The sequence below is a fragment of the Aspergillus oryzae genome, chromosome 3 (genome assembly GCF_000184455.2).
Source record: "Aspergillus oryzae RIB40 DNA, chromosome 3".
NCBI classification, from domain to species: domain Eukaryota; kingdom Fungi; phylum Ascomycota; class Eurotiomycetes; order Eurotiales; family Aspergillaceae; genus Aspergillus; species Aspergillus oryzae.
The window spans coordinates 2,541,138-2,555,974 of NC_036437.1; the positions used below are offsets into that span (position 1 = coordinate 2,541,138).

General features: G+C 48.2%; 7 protein-coding genes across 7 annotated transcripts; 2 read left to right on the forward strand and 5 right to left on the reverse strand.

The window, feature by feature from the left end:
* Window positions 1-1,171: 1,171 nt before the first annotated feature.
* Window positions 1,172-2,312, reverse strand: AO090023000963 (uncharacterized protein; the record flags this gene model as incomplete). The annotated part of the gene is made up of 3 exons (XM_023235846.1): window positions 1,172-1,210; window positions 1,244-1,530; window positions 1,664-2,312. 3 exons carry the CDS (start codon window positions 2,310-2,312, stop codon window positions 1,172-1,174), a joined length of 975 nt encoding a protein of 324 aa, XP_023090827.1.
* A 963-nt stretch (window positions 2,313-3,275) lies between these two features.
* AO090023000964 (DNA repair protein RAD10) lies at window positions 3,276-4,304 on the reverse strand (the record flags this gene model as incomplete). The annotated part of the gene is made up of 1 exon (XM_001821403.1): window positions 3,276-4,304. One exon carries the CDS (start codon window positions 4,302-4,304, stop codon window positions 3,276-3,278), a length of 1,029 nt encoding a protein of 342 aa, XP_001821455.1.
* A 209-nt stretch (window positions 4,305-4,513) lies between these two features.
* AO090023000965 (mRNA-binding ribosome biosynthesis protein NOP4) lies at window positions 4,514-6,694 on the forward strand (the record flags this gene model as incomplete). The annotated part of the gene is made up of 1 exon (XM_001821404.1): window positions 4,514-6,694. One exon carries the CDS (start codon window positions 4,514-4,516, stop codon window positions 6,692-6,694), a length of 2,181 nt encoding a protein of 726 aa, XP_001821456.1.
* A 234-nt stretch (window positions 6,695-6,928) lies between these two features.
* On the reverse strand, window positions 6,929-7,440 carry AO090023000966 (putative progesterone binding protein; the record flags this gene model as incomplete). Its single annotated transcript, XM_001821405.3, has 3 exons — window positions 6,929-7,107; window positions 7,160-7,255; window positions 7,350-7,440. 3 exons carry the CDS (start codon window positions 7,438-7,440, stop codon window positions 6,929-6,931), a joined length of 366 nt encoding a protein of 121 aa, XP_001821457.1.
* Window positions 7,441-9,062: 1,622 nt separating this feature from the next.
* Window positions 9,063-12,251, forward strand: AO090023000967 (putative general amino acid permease (Agp2); the record flags this gene model as incomplete). The annotated part of the gene is made up of 7 exons (XM_023235848.1): window positions 9,063-9,153; window positions 9,609-9,927; window positions 10,280-10,308; window positions 10,573-10,795; window positions 10,860-11,595; window positions 11,647-12,023; window positions 12,182-12,251. 7 exons carry the CDS (start codon window positions 9,063-9,065, stop codon window positions 12,249-12,251), a joined length of 1,845 nt encoding a protein of 614 aa, XP_023090828.1.
* Window positions 12,252-12,412: 161 nt separating this feature from the next.
* AO090023000968 (uncharacterized protein) lies at window positions 12,413-12,946 on the reverse strand (the record flags this gene model as incomplete). Its single annotated transcript, XM_001821407.3, has 1 exon — window positions 12,413-12,946. One exon carries the CDS (start codon window positions 12,944-12,946, stop codon window positions 12,413-12,415), a length of 534 nt encoding a protein of 177 aa, XP_001821459.1.
* A 257-nt stretch (window positions 12,947-13,203) lies between these two features.
* Window positions 13,204-14,247, reverse strand: AO090023000969 (putative JmjC domain protein; the record flags this gene model as incomplete). The annotated part of the gene is made up of 2 exons (XM_023235849.1): window positions 13,204-13,224; window positions 13,282-14,247. The coding sequence occupies 2 exons, from the start codon at window positions 14,245-14,247 to the stop codon at window positions 13,204-13,206; spliced, it is 987 nt and encodes a 328-aa protein (XP_023090829.1).
* Window positions 14,248-14,837: the final 590 nt, after the last annotated feature.

Genomic DNA, 14,837 nt, shown 5'->3' on the forward strand with positions numbered 1-14,837 from the left:
AAAGGATGAACCAAAGAGATCCCTATGCAAGGCAATTTTTCTTTTCTCATGATATCCGTTACCGTAATCATACTCGTCATCATCATTAGCATCATGGATTGACTGTATAGCAAGCACTGCATTCAGGCCTGCTAGTCATGTAAGGATTGGTACATTTGTCTCCGAATATGGTGTGAAAGATCTGAGGTCAAAGTCCAAAATATCTTCGCGCATTTCGTCCTCATTCCAAAAGTATTCGGCCGATCGCCGGCGCTTCTGCTGTCGAGCCGCGAGGGCCTCTTCATTGACTTGGTCTGTTCCAAGGGCACATTCTTGTTGAGTTAGAATGAAATCTATTAAGACTTGCCGAAGACGGTCCCAGATTGTCCCGTGGCGTTTCCATTCCAGACGTTTGGAAATGCGGATCATTCGGGAGACGATCCAGCATCTCTCTCCTGCGTCGCAAGCCTGGTCATTTGGATAGCCACCGTTATTTAGGAAAAGCCATAGTACGGAGGTAATGCTGGGGTTCGTATGCGGATTGAGCTTTTTTATCTCCAAGTCCAGCCAATCAAGGTACCGGTCGAAGTTGGAAGATGTTGAGTAACAATCGTATAACGCAACAGCGAGGAAGAAGAGACATGACATGCATGTGAATTCGTCAATGAATCGCACATCGCGGATCCCATGGTCGTAATCTGGGAGCATAGTGAGGATCGAATATAACTGGGTGCCAGGGCCAAAGCGCTTGTTGCGGTGACCAGTATTGCTAGATACCATGATAGAAGGTGATTCGAGTGCAGTGTATTCCAGCTCATGAAGGCGGCGGAAAAATCTTAAGAAATCTTCAGATGCCCGGAGTTGGTCACAGAGGCTTTCTGCACCTTCTTCTGTTGCGAAATGATGGGGGATAGCAAAATGGAGGTTAGTGTCGACAAAATCAAGTCCAGCGGGAGGACTGTCAGGTAAGGTTCCAGACCAAGGTAGCGAAGTACCATATATCGCCTTTGGAGCGCAACTGAAGTCAACCCTGCACAAAATTTAGTCGATGACTACATCGGGATAGAGGCTTTAAGCTGCTGTGAAGATTACCAGTATAAGACTTTCTCCAGGAAGGGGCTCGAGGCTCGCATTCCTTGCATTCCTCCTCGATTTCTGATCATTGACGCTAATCCCCTGAAATGCATCCGTTCTATTGAAGCATCCTTCGACCATTTCTCCACGGTGTCAGCTGTTGGAATTAACAAGCAAGGATGAAGCCTACCTCAATAACGGCCATAGTAGCCACAGCATAGATAGTCCCATCATGCTGACCCATAGAGTCTGCTTGGATGCGTTCATTCATTAGTCGCAGCGCTCGCATTTTGTGGGTGAGACTCTGGACAGATTCCGCCTTTCCTTCTACGCCCGCACGATGCTTGGAGGCAATGGCAAGCATGGCTTGAAAAGGAAGCTCATCATGTAATGCGAATTGTCGGAATATCTCCATCAATGGATTGTTCGCAATAGATTCGGCGAATTTATACATCATGGACGGATAAGTCACCACAACTTCAAATTGTAAGCTCCCAGCCATATCAGAGAACAAAGCCCCTACGAGAGCCTGGACGTCCGCCGCTTCCACTACTCTCAATTCGTACCAAATCTATGGGCAAACTCAGGATGCGAGAGGATCAGGACTTACAGTGCTGGATCAACTCATGATCCACATGGTTAACTGAGATCGGATAGCAGCTAAAGGGATCTCGCCTGCCTCCTTCTCCAGGAGACGCGCGAGGGTCAGACGTTGTGTATTCAGCAATCGGAGGAGAAGTCTCCTCCTCACGTTTAACCTTGTGCAGTTTTGGTATCAGTAACCGTGAGGGTCTTCTAGTGTGTTCTGTATTATTTTGATCCTCGGTCATAGTCGGTGATTCTGCTTTGACCTTTGCATAAGTCTCCTCTTGTACTTCTTCCACGCGGGAAGAAGTGTCTGATACATGACTGTCAGAGGGAGGACGGGTGGTCCAACCGCTAACAGGTATACGGGATGCCCCTAGGCGAGCAATGCTGTCCAAGCGCCGCTGATGCATATATTGACGCATAGCATGACGGCGTACCTGACGCCGAGACTCATTATCTGTAACTAACACGAACTCGAAGTTTCTGGACTGGGAGGCCTGCGGGCCCGTCCTGGGGGATTGGTTGTTCTTGGACGGCCCTGCTCCGTTGCTCGCATGATTACTAGCAGGCCGAAGTGCGTATTGGCCCGCTGAGCTAGAACCATTTGAATCTTGGAAGTTGACATCGGGCTTTATTCCGGGCCCAAAGTCCTTAGCACCCTCCTCCCCCATCGTCTCATGGTCCAGGCTCGGCCGGCTAAAGTTGGATGGCACAGCTCAAGCCGTGTGCTGGAAGCAGTTGAGTGGAGAACAGCTTGCCGGTGGGGAACGCCGCTCGTTAATCGGATAAGTAAGAAACCTTCATCCCACACTGAGGTCACTAGGGGCCGCATCCGAGATCCTGGTGCATATCAAGAGTGTCGTGTTGGAACCAAAACTTCCAATGTTGGCCGTCTCCCCGATTTCCCTTTTCGGTGCGTTGCCCCACCGTATCCACACGTGATTCATCCTTGCGTCTCACTCAGCAGCTTCTGTGTTTCTGCAATCCTCGTGAGATTTAAAGCCCTAGGTTGGGTGCCATGTTCATACAAAAGAAAATTCCTTTTAGCGTTTTAAAAGCAGGAGCGTCGCGATAGCTAGGGATCATCATGCCCCATGCAGTGCCGTGTTGCTTGACATTAGCCTAAGAAATAAGCTCCACATTGCGAAGGAATCAGTTCCGCAACCTCCCCATGGGGAAATCAGCTCTCGCTCTCACCCACATTAGAGCTCTGGTATCAAAACTCAATGTGTGTGACTCGTTCGCTGAGCCATTCTAATGACTGCCGAAAAAATAAAAAAGTAATGTGGATACTAAGAGGCTCATTTTAGCTATAACCATTCTATCCCACAAAGAAAAGGTCCTGCAGAAAGGACCACATAGTGAATATTGTTGTATCTTATGACCCGCAGCAATAGGGACAACACATAGTTTCAAAGCTGCTTTGTTATGTGGCGTCTCATCCACCCGGCATCCTTTGAACTCTCCGCTTAGCAATGGGCCACGAATGCTGTTATCCAGTCCTCGGGAACGCCACAGTATCCATCACCTAGGTCGCTTATTATACTCGAAATTGAATCACTTGATGCGAAGGCATTCATCTAGGTGCACACAGCGTAGGGAGCTCGACTTTTGTGTATTGGAAGCGAATCTATTTATCCACTGCTTTCTCTAAGTTTTGCCAAAGCTGCCAATATACCATCACTCATTCCTTCCTGCTGAGCAGCTTTGTCCGGATGGACACGTTCAACGAGGCTGCCCTGAGACACCACATGCGCGACTTCTGATTCTGCTGCTAGTATTGCCTCTTCATCCTCATCATGTGCATTCATTGAAGTTGACATTTCGGTGTTTCGACTCGTAGGTTCGTTGTTCTTTTGACTATTTAAGTCTTTTGCAGGTGCCGCTATTTTCTTCGATGCCTCCACCCTAAAGTCTTCTCTCACCGCATTACACCACTGCCGAACTTTCTTCTCACCCCAGCCGGGTACAGCGCTGATCTGTTCTGGCTGCGCGTTGATAGCATTTTGCAGACTTCCAAATGTGGAGATGAGACTCGCCGCATCGGACTTATTTATGCTTCTGGGAGCCGTTACAAACTCAACAAGTGACTCCTTATACGATTGCGCTTGCTGGGTGCGGATTGCAGTCGGTTGGGAGTTTTCGGAGGACTTGAATAATTCTAAATAGTGCGCAGCTTCAGGAGCGGACCAACAAAGGGTCAGGGTGAGGTTGTTGATGATTGAGGTCTTGGATAGCTCCTTTAAACTGTCTTCATGGTTTGGGATGTCTACCATAATCAAGAGAATACGAAGCAGATACTTCCCTGCGAGGAGTCGGATTCGAGAATAGATGTATTCAGGATGTAAGCGGTGATATTTCAATGATAGGAAGAGAGCACAAGTAGTCGCCCCAACCACGTAATCAGCCGGGATATCGGCATATTCCCAGGGCAGAAGTTTGATATGATTCAATATTGGGTTGCCCTTTTGTCTCGTCGAAACAAGGATAGCTGAAGGGGTGCTTCTGCTTGGGAGGGCCTGCGGCTTTGGCTGCTGGATTTTTGAAGGCACCAGCCCTGCTGGTGTTCGTCTGGATGCAGAAGCCTCAGATCTGGGCGTAGCACTTCCTTCTACATTTGAAGGAGAGTCTACCCCCGTACTTTCGCCGTACTCATTGACCATGACTTTCGGACTGATCAAAGGCGGGACTTCAAAAGCGGTAGGTACTACTAGTCGTAGTCATCAACCCAATCACTATCTAATCGCAGTTGAGCCGAGCTCTCTTCACCGCCTAGACCCACTTTTATCTTCAAAACCATCACTGGGAATTTTCTGCCGCTGATTTTGATGCAAAGAACAGAAAAAAGAGAAAAGCAATCCAGATTGCAGTGATGGCTGTAAGGGACGAAACTAGCCATAAAACCCTCCCGGAAGGTAGAGGGAATTCTGAGGAGGTGGAAGCTGCTATGGATACTGCGAAAAATGACACAGTCCAGGAAGAATCGGTCTCCGACAAGCCTAGAAGAACTTTGTTCGTTCGATCTCTGCCCGCCTCTGTGACGACCGAGAAGTTGGTGGAATATTTTTCGCAGTCCTACGTTATCAAACACGCTTTGGTCGTCAATGATTCCGAGACAAAGCAGTCTAAGGGATATGGTTTCGTGACGTTTGCTGATGTTGACGATGCGAAAGCCGCTCTGGACGAATTTAATGGATCCGTTTTCGATGGGAAAAAGATTAAAGTCGACTACGCCCAGCCTCGTCACCGTACAGTCGATGAGAATGCGGGGAAGAGTGTACCATCATCCGCAGCGCTTGAGGCTAAAAAACAGAGAGAGCAAGAGAGAGCTGCCACTCAGCCGCCCAAACTGATTGTTCGCAACTTGCCTTGGAGTATCAAGGAACCAGATGACCTTGCGGTCCACTTCAGAAGTTTCGGGAAAATTAAATATGTTAATCTCCCAAAGAAGGGGAACAAACTTGCAGGATTTGGTTTTGTGGTACTGAGAGGAAAGAAGAACGCCGAGAAGGCACTGGAAGCTGTCAATGGAAAGGAGGTGGATGGGAGAACTTTGGCTGTTGATTGGGCCGTGGACAAGGCTGTCTGGGAGAATATACAGCAGGATAGCCAAGAGCAGGGAAATGGAGAGGAAGAAGAGTCAAGCGACGCTGAGATGGCAGATGACGCCGAGGCCGAATCAGGTGTTGATGATGATGGAGACCTCCCCGAAGATGAAGATATGGATGAAATCGCTCAGAGTGACGAAGATGAAGACGAAGAGGAGGAAGAGGAGGAAGAGGAAGAGAAAGAGGATGAAAGGACGGCCGCCACCGTCTTTATTCGGAACCTACCATTCACCTGTACAGATGAGACGCTCTACGAACATTTTACTCAGTTCGGACCCTTGCGTTATGCACGTATCGTTGTCGACCCGGAAACCGAACGCCCTCGTGGTACAGGCTTCGTTTGCTTCTGGAAGGTTGAGGATGCAGCGGCGTGTGTGCGTGACGCTCCAAAACAACAAGATACTATTGCCCCAGAGAAGGAAAAGGCCAAGAAGGGCTCCATTGCATTCAAACATTCCGTCCTTCAGAACGAGAACGCCGATCCAACTGGGCGTTATACCTTGGACGGCCGGGTGCTGCAGGTTTCCCGTGCTGTGAGTAAGTCACGAGCTACGCAACTCGCAGAGGAAGGTGTCTCACGGCGCCTTGTTCGTGATACTGACAAGCGTCGTCTGTATCTCCTGTCTGAGGGAACTATCCCCTCAGACTCCCCTCTGTACAAGAAGCTCTCACCATCTGAGATTAAAATGAGAGAGGATAGCTTTAAACAGCGACAAAGTTTTATCAAGAAGAACCCAACGCTTCATCTTAGTTTGACGCGACTGTCCGTTCGAAACGTGCCCCGCCATGTCACATCGAAGGATCTAAAGCAACTCGCTCGACAAGCCGTTGTTGGTTTCGCCCAGGATGTCTCGGCTGGCTTGCGCCAGCCCTTGTCCAGGGATGAGCTACAGCGTGCTTCGGAAGAGATGAAGGAAGCCGAGCAGCTCAGAAAGAAGAAAGGTCTTGGGGTTGTGAGACAAGCCAAGATCGTTTTCGAAGGACGGGATGGAAGTAAGGTCGAGGAGAACAGTGGCGCCGGAAGAAGCCGGGGTTATGGTTTCGTCGAGTATTTCACCCACCGGCATGCGTTGATGGGACTCAGGTGGCTCAACTGCCATGCCGTCGAAGCCCCCGCAACCGGCTCCGAAGATGCTAAGGACAAGAAGAAACGACTCATTGTTGAATTCGCTCTTGAGAACGCGAATGTTGTCAAACGCCGCCAAGAGCAACAAGAAAAGATGCGCAATTTCAAGAAAGGAGGTCAGAAAAATGAGGACTCTTCTAAGAATGGCGGCTCCCAGAACAAAACACCACCGAAGGGCAATAAACGAAAGCGCTCCGAGAGCAACGGCGATCAAGGGCAGGGTGGAGCAGATACGGAAGAGCAGAACAAGATCGCCAAACGCAATCGTATCATCGCAAAGAAAAGAATGCAGCGGAGGACTCGGAAGGGAAAGGCGTAGCTGGGGGTTCAAAAGTTATATCTGGCTAATATTGTACACAACATTTGATTTATAATTACTCGTGCTTCAGTTTTAGACATGGTTTACCTTGAAAGAAGCGGAAAGCATCTGTGATGCTCCATAAACATCTGAAATGAAAATAGCTCAAATCCCATGGGTATAGTACTTATTCCAAGGTGTAACGATAACTGATTCCGCATCACCCGCTTGCGACCTCCTCGCTTGCCCTTGATATCAATAGTTTGTAGCGTCTTTCACCTTTCCAACAATATTATACCTTTTGCTGAAGAACGTGAACCACTCATCTAAAACCGTCTTTTCCTTATCTTCGAGATCGTCCCACTTAGGTCTACAGTCCTCCGGTTTCAGAGATGAGCAGGCCAGGGCTCGGGAAGAATCCTTTCCTGCAAAGACTGCAACTTGTCAGAGTAGATCCTGACTGCTGGAGGGACGGAGATAACCTACCACGATACGAACCATTCGGGCCATAAGCTGGGTTTTTGGATACGTCGAAAACGATACCCTTGATGGCTACCCAAGTCGGACGGTTGGGATCCGTACCTAGTGGTGAGATTGTCCTCCGTCAGCTTGGTATCCCGGCGAGAGTGTAGATAAACATTGGCGTACTCGGCCTCGACTGGGAGAGAAAACGTACCGTCGCACTTTGACAATTCCTCCACGGTGATCGGATCATCCTTGGGGTCTTCGAGTTGAACAGGTACCTTGGGCGCGAAGCGTTCAGACATATTGATACAGTTTTCAAGACAAATTCGTATCTTTCAATGTGGATCAAGAATGGATCAGAAGCTGTTATATGTTTTTCGGTGTCGGAAAGTCGTTAGAATTCGGACCGACACAAAACGCGGGGCTGTTCGGCGGGGGGGTAGTAATTCGACGCAAAGACCAAGCCAACCGTGGGTCTGACCGTGATTCAATTCGAATTATGTTCAAGATAGAATTGCGATGTGATTGGCTGACAATAAGGGTTTGTACTGTTATGGATCAGTTTTCAAAGTAGAGTTCGGCAATAGATTGATTTCATCTCGATATGCACGTTCAAAGCTTTTTGGATTTAATTTATTTTTATTTTTAAGAAAAGTCACTGGTCACTGGAACTGTCGCGTGGTCCAACTGACGTCAACCGCCACCAACCCCTGCCCGTCAAACCATATAAGTAAAAGACTGGCTCTAAGCTAACTCTTCTGATCACTCCCAAGATCTAAAATACTTTCAACAACCCTATTTGCAGCTACTATCTAATCAAACCTGCTCTACGGTGAAGATTGGTACGCTGAGAATGTCTTCTTCACTGCAAGAACCTCAAGGGAGCCCGCAAAGCCAAAGCCCTCCCGAAAACACCAGGGGATCCTGTGGAGCGAGCACTATCGAGCGTGATATGTCGCATTATCTTTATTTTGAAGATAACGATTGCTTCTTCCCGCCAACCGAGCTGGGTCAGAAACCACCAAGGCAGGGCGAGGGACGGGAACCAAGGCAATCGCGGATGGATGTGGAACAACCGCGAGTCCCAGAGGAATGAGGGCCGAAGCATTTGTTTCAAAGGTTTGAGGCTTGAAATATCCGGGTAAAATGTAATAGCTAATTCACTGATTAAGGACTGTCGAAGAGTCATTCATACTGCTCTATGGCTCAACCCAAGGATATCTAAATAATTAGGCTGTACCTTTCATAGTCGAAGGCCAATTCATACTACAGTATTACAATTTACGGGTAGTACTTATAGCGGTATGGTGTTCAATTGTCCCAAGATTCCTTAAATTACTACCTAGTAACCCTAACACAACTATGAGCACTTGTCTGCTCTTCATTTTTTGCTTGGCAAGGGAATCCACCAACAAATGTCAACTGTAGGTAAAGGAAGTTTTCAATTCACGATACAGTAGCATGTGAATCCATGATTTAGAAGACGCTACCGGAAGAATCCATAATTGCAAGCCAAGTGGAGCCTCTTCTCTTAGTTAATTGTTAGAGCGTAGCCTGATCAATTCCCTTTATCTTGCAGAATTTCTTCCCAAACAACGACGAAGATTCATCTCTAGGGTAACTTTATAAGTAAGACTAGCTAATACCCCCGCTAGATCTATCAAACGGGCATGTACATTGTACATTGACTGACAAGCAGGGAGTGAGACGTTGAGATGTGCCCCTCCAGTAATGCGCCCCACGCGGGTTGCATTCCAACATACCTAATATGGTTTAAGTTAGTCCGTCACGGTGGGACATAATTTCCACATTGGAATCTGATTTTACTCCGTAGACACTTCCATGACTGCCCCTCCTCCCCCATGGGACATTGGGAGAGGATCCCCTGTATGGATTCCTTTATCCTCTTTGTGTTACTCGAAAGATGGGCGACCACGAAACCATGATCATGATTCCAGGGACTGACGCAAGGGCTGATGATTCAGCCACCTACGGAGTAGATCAGAAAAGAGAGTGTGCGCTTGCTCCCTAGAATCCCATTAACCTCGGATGGTGCGCATCTGTCCGCTCTTGTGGGGATCCCCCCGGTAGGTGAGCTTCTACCGTATTTTCGCCGAACGGTGATTTGCTCACGAGAACCTTTCATACTCACTACTGCACGTCTGGATCTTATTGGTTTTTTGTTCCTTCTTTTTTTTTTTCTTTTTTCTTTTTTTTTTTTTTTTTCTCATTCCCACAAAAGTCGGGTATGATACTACGGTGATACCATGATCATTTGCCCGGCTCAGCTAGTTTGCAAAATTTCTCACTCACGCCTGCTTCTTTAACCGCCTGGTTTTTCTTGCGTCTCCCTATTTTCTCTTCAGTTCTCCTTATATACAACCTATCCCATCTTTAACATTGCAACCCCACTTAAACATTGACAACCCTGAGGGCCAGTAGTAATTGGCTATGGTCAATTCCAATTCAGATCCTGAGCGTGCCCAGGGGCCTGTCGCAACTTCCCTCCACTATGGAGAACTTTCCTCTTTATCGGCGGACAAGCTGACGAGGCGGATGGGCGTTTCAATGGATATCCCTGAAAAGAACCCCGCGATGAACCGCAGTGAAGAGTCACTCGATGCCGGGTTCAACACACTTACCAAAGATGGCACGCATCGATTTCTTAAGTCACGTCATATCCAGTTGATCGGTATCGGAGGCACAATTGGTACAGCGCTTTACGTCCAGATTGGCCAAAGTCTGCTTAATGGTGGTCCCGCCAGTTTATTTCTGGCATTCACAATATGGTTAGTCCTCATAACCCTGCTGATGTACTCTTCTACCTGTCGTCATGGCTTGCATCGATTGGGGTTACTGTGTCTCAAAGAACCTTAAATATTGGTGAGTCTATACGGGCAGCGAAGAACCGAATATTACTTCTCGTTTGAGATTCCAGTTTGCAAATGGAAGAGATGCAGCGCCAATGAATATAAAGCAAAAGCATAAAAAAACCGCTCCACAGATCCTGAAACCATCATGACATGCAGCGCGGTTTTTGAAGAGACAAACAGAGCCCAGACCCTATATTCTTTCCCATACAAGTCCCCTTTGTTCCTTCTATATATGGGGCCGTGGAGTCTTATACATCTCTTTTCTTAGGTGCTCCGTCATTTTAGCTATAACTGTTTGTACGAACTCCCACCCCCCAAAGCTCCGAAATCCTTGCCTTTCTTCGATATTGCCGCCAGCAGCACTTTCCTCCCAATGCAGTCCTCTCGGTGGATGGCTATAGGTCTCCATAAGCGCCAAAAGTCCCCATGTGCCCATGTCCATAGAATCCACCGGTTTTCACATTCCCATCTTTCCGTTGCGGCCATGCTGGTCTACCCTAATGCGATCTCTCTTTTATGCCCTCAGTTATGTAGCTTTTACTGAAAAACAGGAACTCTTAGGTCTGGCTGAGATGGTTGTATACCTTCCCGTCTCCTCTCCTTTCATCCACTTTGCTGGCCGCTATGTCGACGAAGCCTTTGGGGTAGCAGCCGGCTGGAATTTCTTTGTCTTCGAAGCTGTGCAGGTGCCATTCGAAATCACCGCATGTAGTATGATCATCCACTACTGGAGCGATGTGGTACCAACAGTTGCAATCATAGTCATTGTGCTTGTGCTCTATGCGTGCGTCATTCCTCGTGCGATTAGAGGCGGCCCCGTGAAACTTGGATTCTAACCCATCAAATAGATTCCTGAATGTCTTCGCCGTAAACTATTACGGTGAAGCCGAGTTTTGGCTTGCTCTGGGAAAAGTCTTACTCAGTATAGGTCTGATAATTTTCACATTTGTTGCAATGTTGGGTGGCAATCCCCAAAAGGACCGATTTGGGTTTCGCTATTGGCAAGAGCCTGGTTCATTTGCAGAGTATTACAAAACGGGAGACCTTGGGCGATGGTTAGGATTTCTTGCTTGCTTGATCAAGGCGAGTTTTACCATTGCGGGTCCCGACTATGTGTCAATGGCCGCTGGAGAAACGGAGAATCCACGAAAGGTCTTGCCGAAAGCATACAATGGCGTCTTCTACCGACTCACGTCATTCTTCGTTCTAGGAGCCTTGTGCGTGGGTATTTTGGTCCCCTATAATGACCCGACCATGGTCAATGCATTCGAAAAGGACCTACCTGGCGCGGCTGCATCACCCTATGTCATTGCGATGGACAGACTGGGTATTCCGGTTCTACCGCATATTGTCAATGCCATGGTCCTTGGAGCCGCCTTCAGTGCAGGAAACAGCTACGTCTATTGCGCCAGCAGATGCCTGTATGGACTTGCGCTGGACAACAAAGCGCCGAGAATCTTCAGGAAATGCACGAAGAATGGCGTCCCCATCTACTGTGTGGGCCTTGTCCTGCTGATTGCGCTGCTTGCCTTCCTGCAAGTCTCCAACAGCGCATCGGTTGTGCTCAATTGGTTTATCAACCTGGTAGGTCACCCCATAAACTACCTCGAGGCAAGCGGCTAAGTCGTGCATCAGGTTACTGCATCGCAATTGATTAATTTCTCTGTCGTTACATTTTCCTATACCCGCTTCAGGAAGGCGCTCATCACGCAAAACGTTCCCCGCAGTTCTCTCCCGTATCAAAGTCTCGGTCAGCCTTACGTTGCATATGCGGCCCTGGTCTGTACGGTGGTCATGGCGTTTGTGGGTGGGTATGAAGTCTTTTTACCTGGAAAATGGGATATTCCCACCTTTTTCTTCTCATACACCATGATTGGGGTATTCCCAATCATTTTCTTTGGGTGGAAGCTTTGGCACAAAACCCAGATTCGAAAACCTGAAGAAATTGATCTGAAGACCGGACTCGATGAAATTGAGGAGTATGAAAGAAATCATGTGCCGTTGCCTGCGAGGTATGTGCTATCCAGACTTTCTGAAGTATTTCCCTCCCCGCTATGCTTCTTTGCACGGCTAAGCATCCTCATAGCAATATATTCTCGAGGTTTGCCGATTGGATTTTCGGCTAAGGCTGTGTACATGCACCTCTGTTTTTGGGTGGCCTGTTGTCTAGGAACTCCAGCTGTACGGCATTACGAATTGAACGGTGTAACATCAATATATCTGAGCAGCTCTCGTCGTAAAACTCATTAAACCTGTAACTGTATGTGAAACCTAAAATGTGTTGAGTTATTATACATAAGCAATCAATCTATAAATCAGAGAATGGTTCCCCGGCACCAAAAGCATAAGTCCATAACCCCTACTCTTTTAGAACTAGCGACCTTCTCACAGCTCCCTGCGCCTAATTGCTATCTTCCTGCGCACCCTGAGCAGCCTTCAGTGCCTCCATCCGTTGCTTGTTTCTCTTTCCTAGCACCCGCAACGTATTCTTCTTCTCAATCTCCGTCATCTGCGCCCAGTTCGCGATGCGGGATAACGTCCCATCCTGGTTGACCACTAACGGACCCAAGTGATCCAATTTCACCGTCGACCCATCACCGCTGACATCAAGCTGCTGTGTCTGATCGGCGCTGCTGGCGTCGGGAAGAGCGAGGTACTGCTCTGGTTTCTTTTCGGTGGTGGAGTCGGTAGCGACATTCTCGGGTTGTTGATGTTGTTGTTGGGGGGTTTGCTCGGTGGACGATGACATTGTAGAGTAGGATTTTTCTTGATACAGATTGGAGGGACACTGGGGGTAGGCAATCGGTGTACGGGCTAGTCTTTGTGAGAGGATTGCCGTAGGTGCGATTGTGGTTGAAGCGCGCGTCGGGATTGTCAGGAGTGGGTTTAGGATGAGATTTAGTAATGTTGTGCGCGTTAAAATGGATTTGTGCATGTCTTCTATCTAGGCTGGGTTTCCTGTTCCTGGAGGTGGGTAGATTGTGTGTGTCGGTGGATTTGGTGGTGCGGGAGTTCGGTGGGACTGACGGAGGATTCTAGAACGATCATTCGAACTTGCTTGTTGGTGTTTTTGGTGGTTTGACGTTGCCTTGTGATATATCTCCAACTTGTACTTCTCTACCTATTTACATGTGTAGTGATTCTCTAGTTGGTAGAATTGATTGTATTATATGAAGACTATTTACTTTGAATTTATCTAAACCACCAATTGACCTATGGTGTGTCAGAGGACGTATGACATGCAACACATGAATAAAGAAGGGAACCTACCGAAGCAGTGACACCATGCCCTACCCCCTTAATGCTATGCCACCAGCCTTTAGGAATGAACATCCCATCCCCAGCCTCCAGCTGTGCTTCGTACCCAACATACTTGCGTTCCGAGCTGGCCGTGTCCAAACCATCGTCCCAAACCTCCTTCTCCAGCAATGTCCTCTCTCGTCCCTGCATCATTTCTGACCCTCGAAACACAGCAGCTTCACGATTCCCACTTCTCCCCAATTGGCTTCTAACCGATGCGAACAGCACCTGTCCATCGTCGGGAGCAATTAACCGCACGACTTTTCGTCCAGCAAGCTGAACGAACAGGTTCGGATTGGGATCACGATGAAGGGGTGTGTATGTTGGTGGATAACCGATCCACACATTGGTGTCGTAGACATCGCCGTTGCCCGCCTGGGACACAAGCTCGGGAGTCGCAAAGTCCCCACGAAGCGTCCGTGGCAAATCGGATAGCTGGCATTGTGCTAAATACAGTCGAATCGACTGCGGCTGTTCCTCGGCTGTGCGCATCCATTCCAGAAAAAGGCTGAGCGGTGCATGGAATTGTCTGAAACTGATATCATCCTTGTCCGGTTCGGTCGATGGCTGTGTAAGTTCTAGTGGGACAAGAGCGTCTGTGCCATGCTGCTCAAGGTATGCGGTATTCAATCGGGACACGTTGGGCTCGGATGGAGAAGACTGGAACCAGCGACCGAAGGCAGGTAGGTCGCGGAAGTGACGGCGTGGGAGGACAATGGGAAGCTCGGGGATGAAATGCGCCTTGCGAAAATTCTCTATGCTAGCATCGTCAAGGATTTTCAAAGGGTGATACCTGCAAGGAGTTGCGACGGAGGAAATGTTTTGGGTGCTAGATTGAGCATGTCGCCTGTTTGGATTATTGAATTGTGCAACGGCGGATAGAGGGCGGTACCAAGCTCGTGGGTTACCGTTGAAAAGACATCGCTGGATCTTCATTCAGGAGAGATGGGCGTCTTTTGTAAGTTTCGTCTGGCGAGATGTTTCAAGATCTCTCTGTACCTGAAGATCGTAGCTTAACTCGGGCGACAGCCGATCGGGGAATTTTGTCTTCCGGATTCCGAAGTTTAGTTCATATAGGAATTGGCTAAAGAGACCGTTTTGTAACAAAAAGTGTTGGAGCCCCCCAAAGGAAAAGGGATCCGAGTGCGCGTTGATTCGAAGCACATTCTACTACATTCGCTAGGTCAGGTGTCATCTGCATGTGTCCCGTTATGTATGGGACAAACCAATGGTTCCTGACCTCTACCTGGAAGCTTTTCAAATAGTCCTGGCAGCTCATAATGATGCAGTGGCTGGGTCTATTTTCCTAATACGTGACTGGCAAGCAATGACTACCGAGCTAGAGTACTTCGGCTAGCATTCAACATTCACTATTTACTATCTCTTAAGTAAAATTGATTCTACCACTTTTATCAGTGAATCTCACGGAATTGTCCGAGGCCCGCAAATCCTTGCCTATTCAGGGCTGGTGTGGTCTGGGGAAAACGGAAACCCCGCGCACCCAATTGAATGAATGTCGAAAGGAA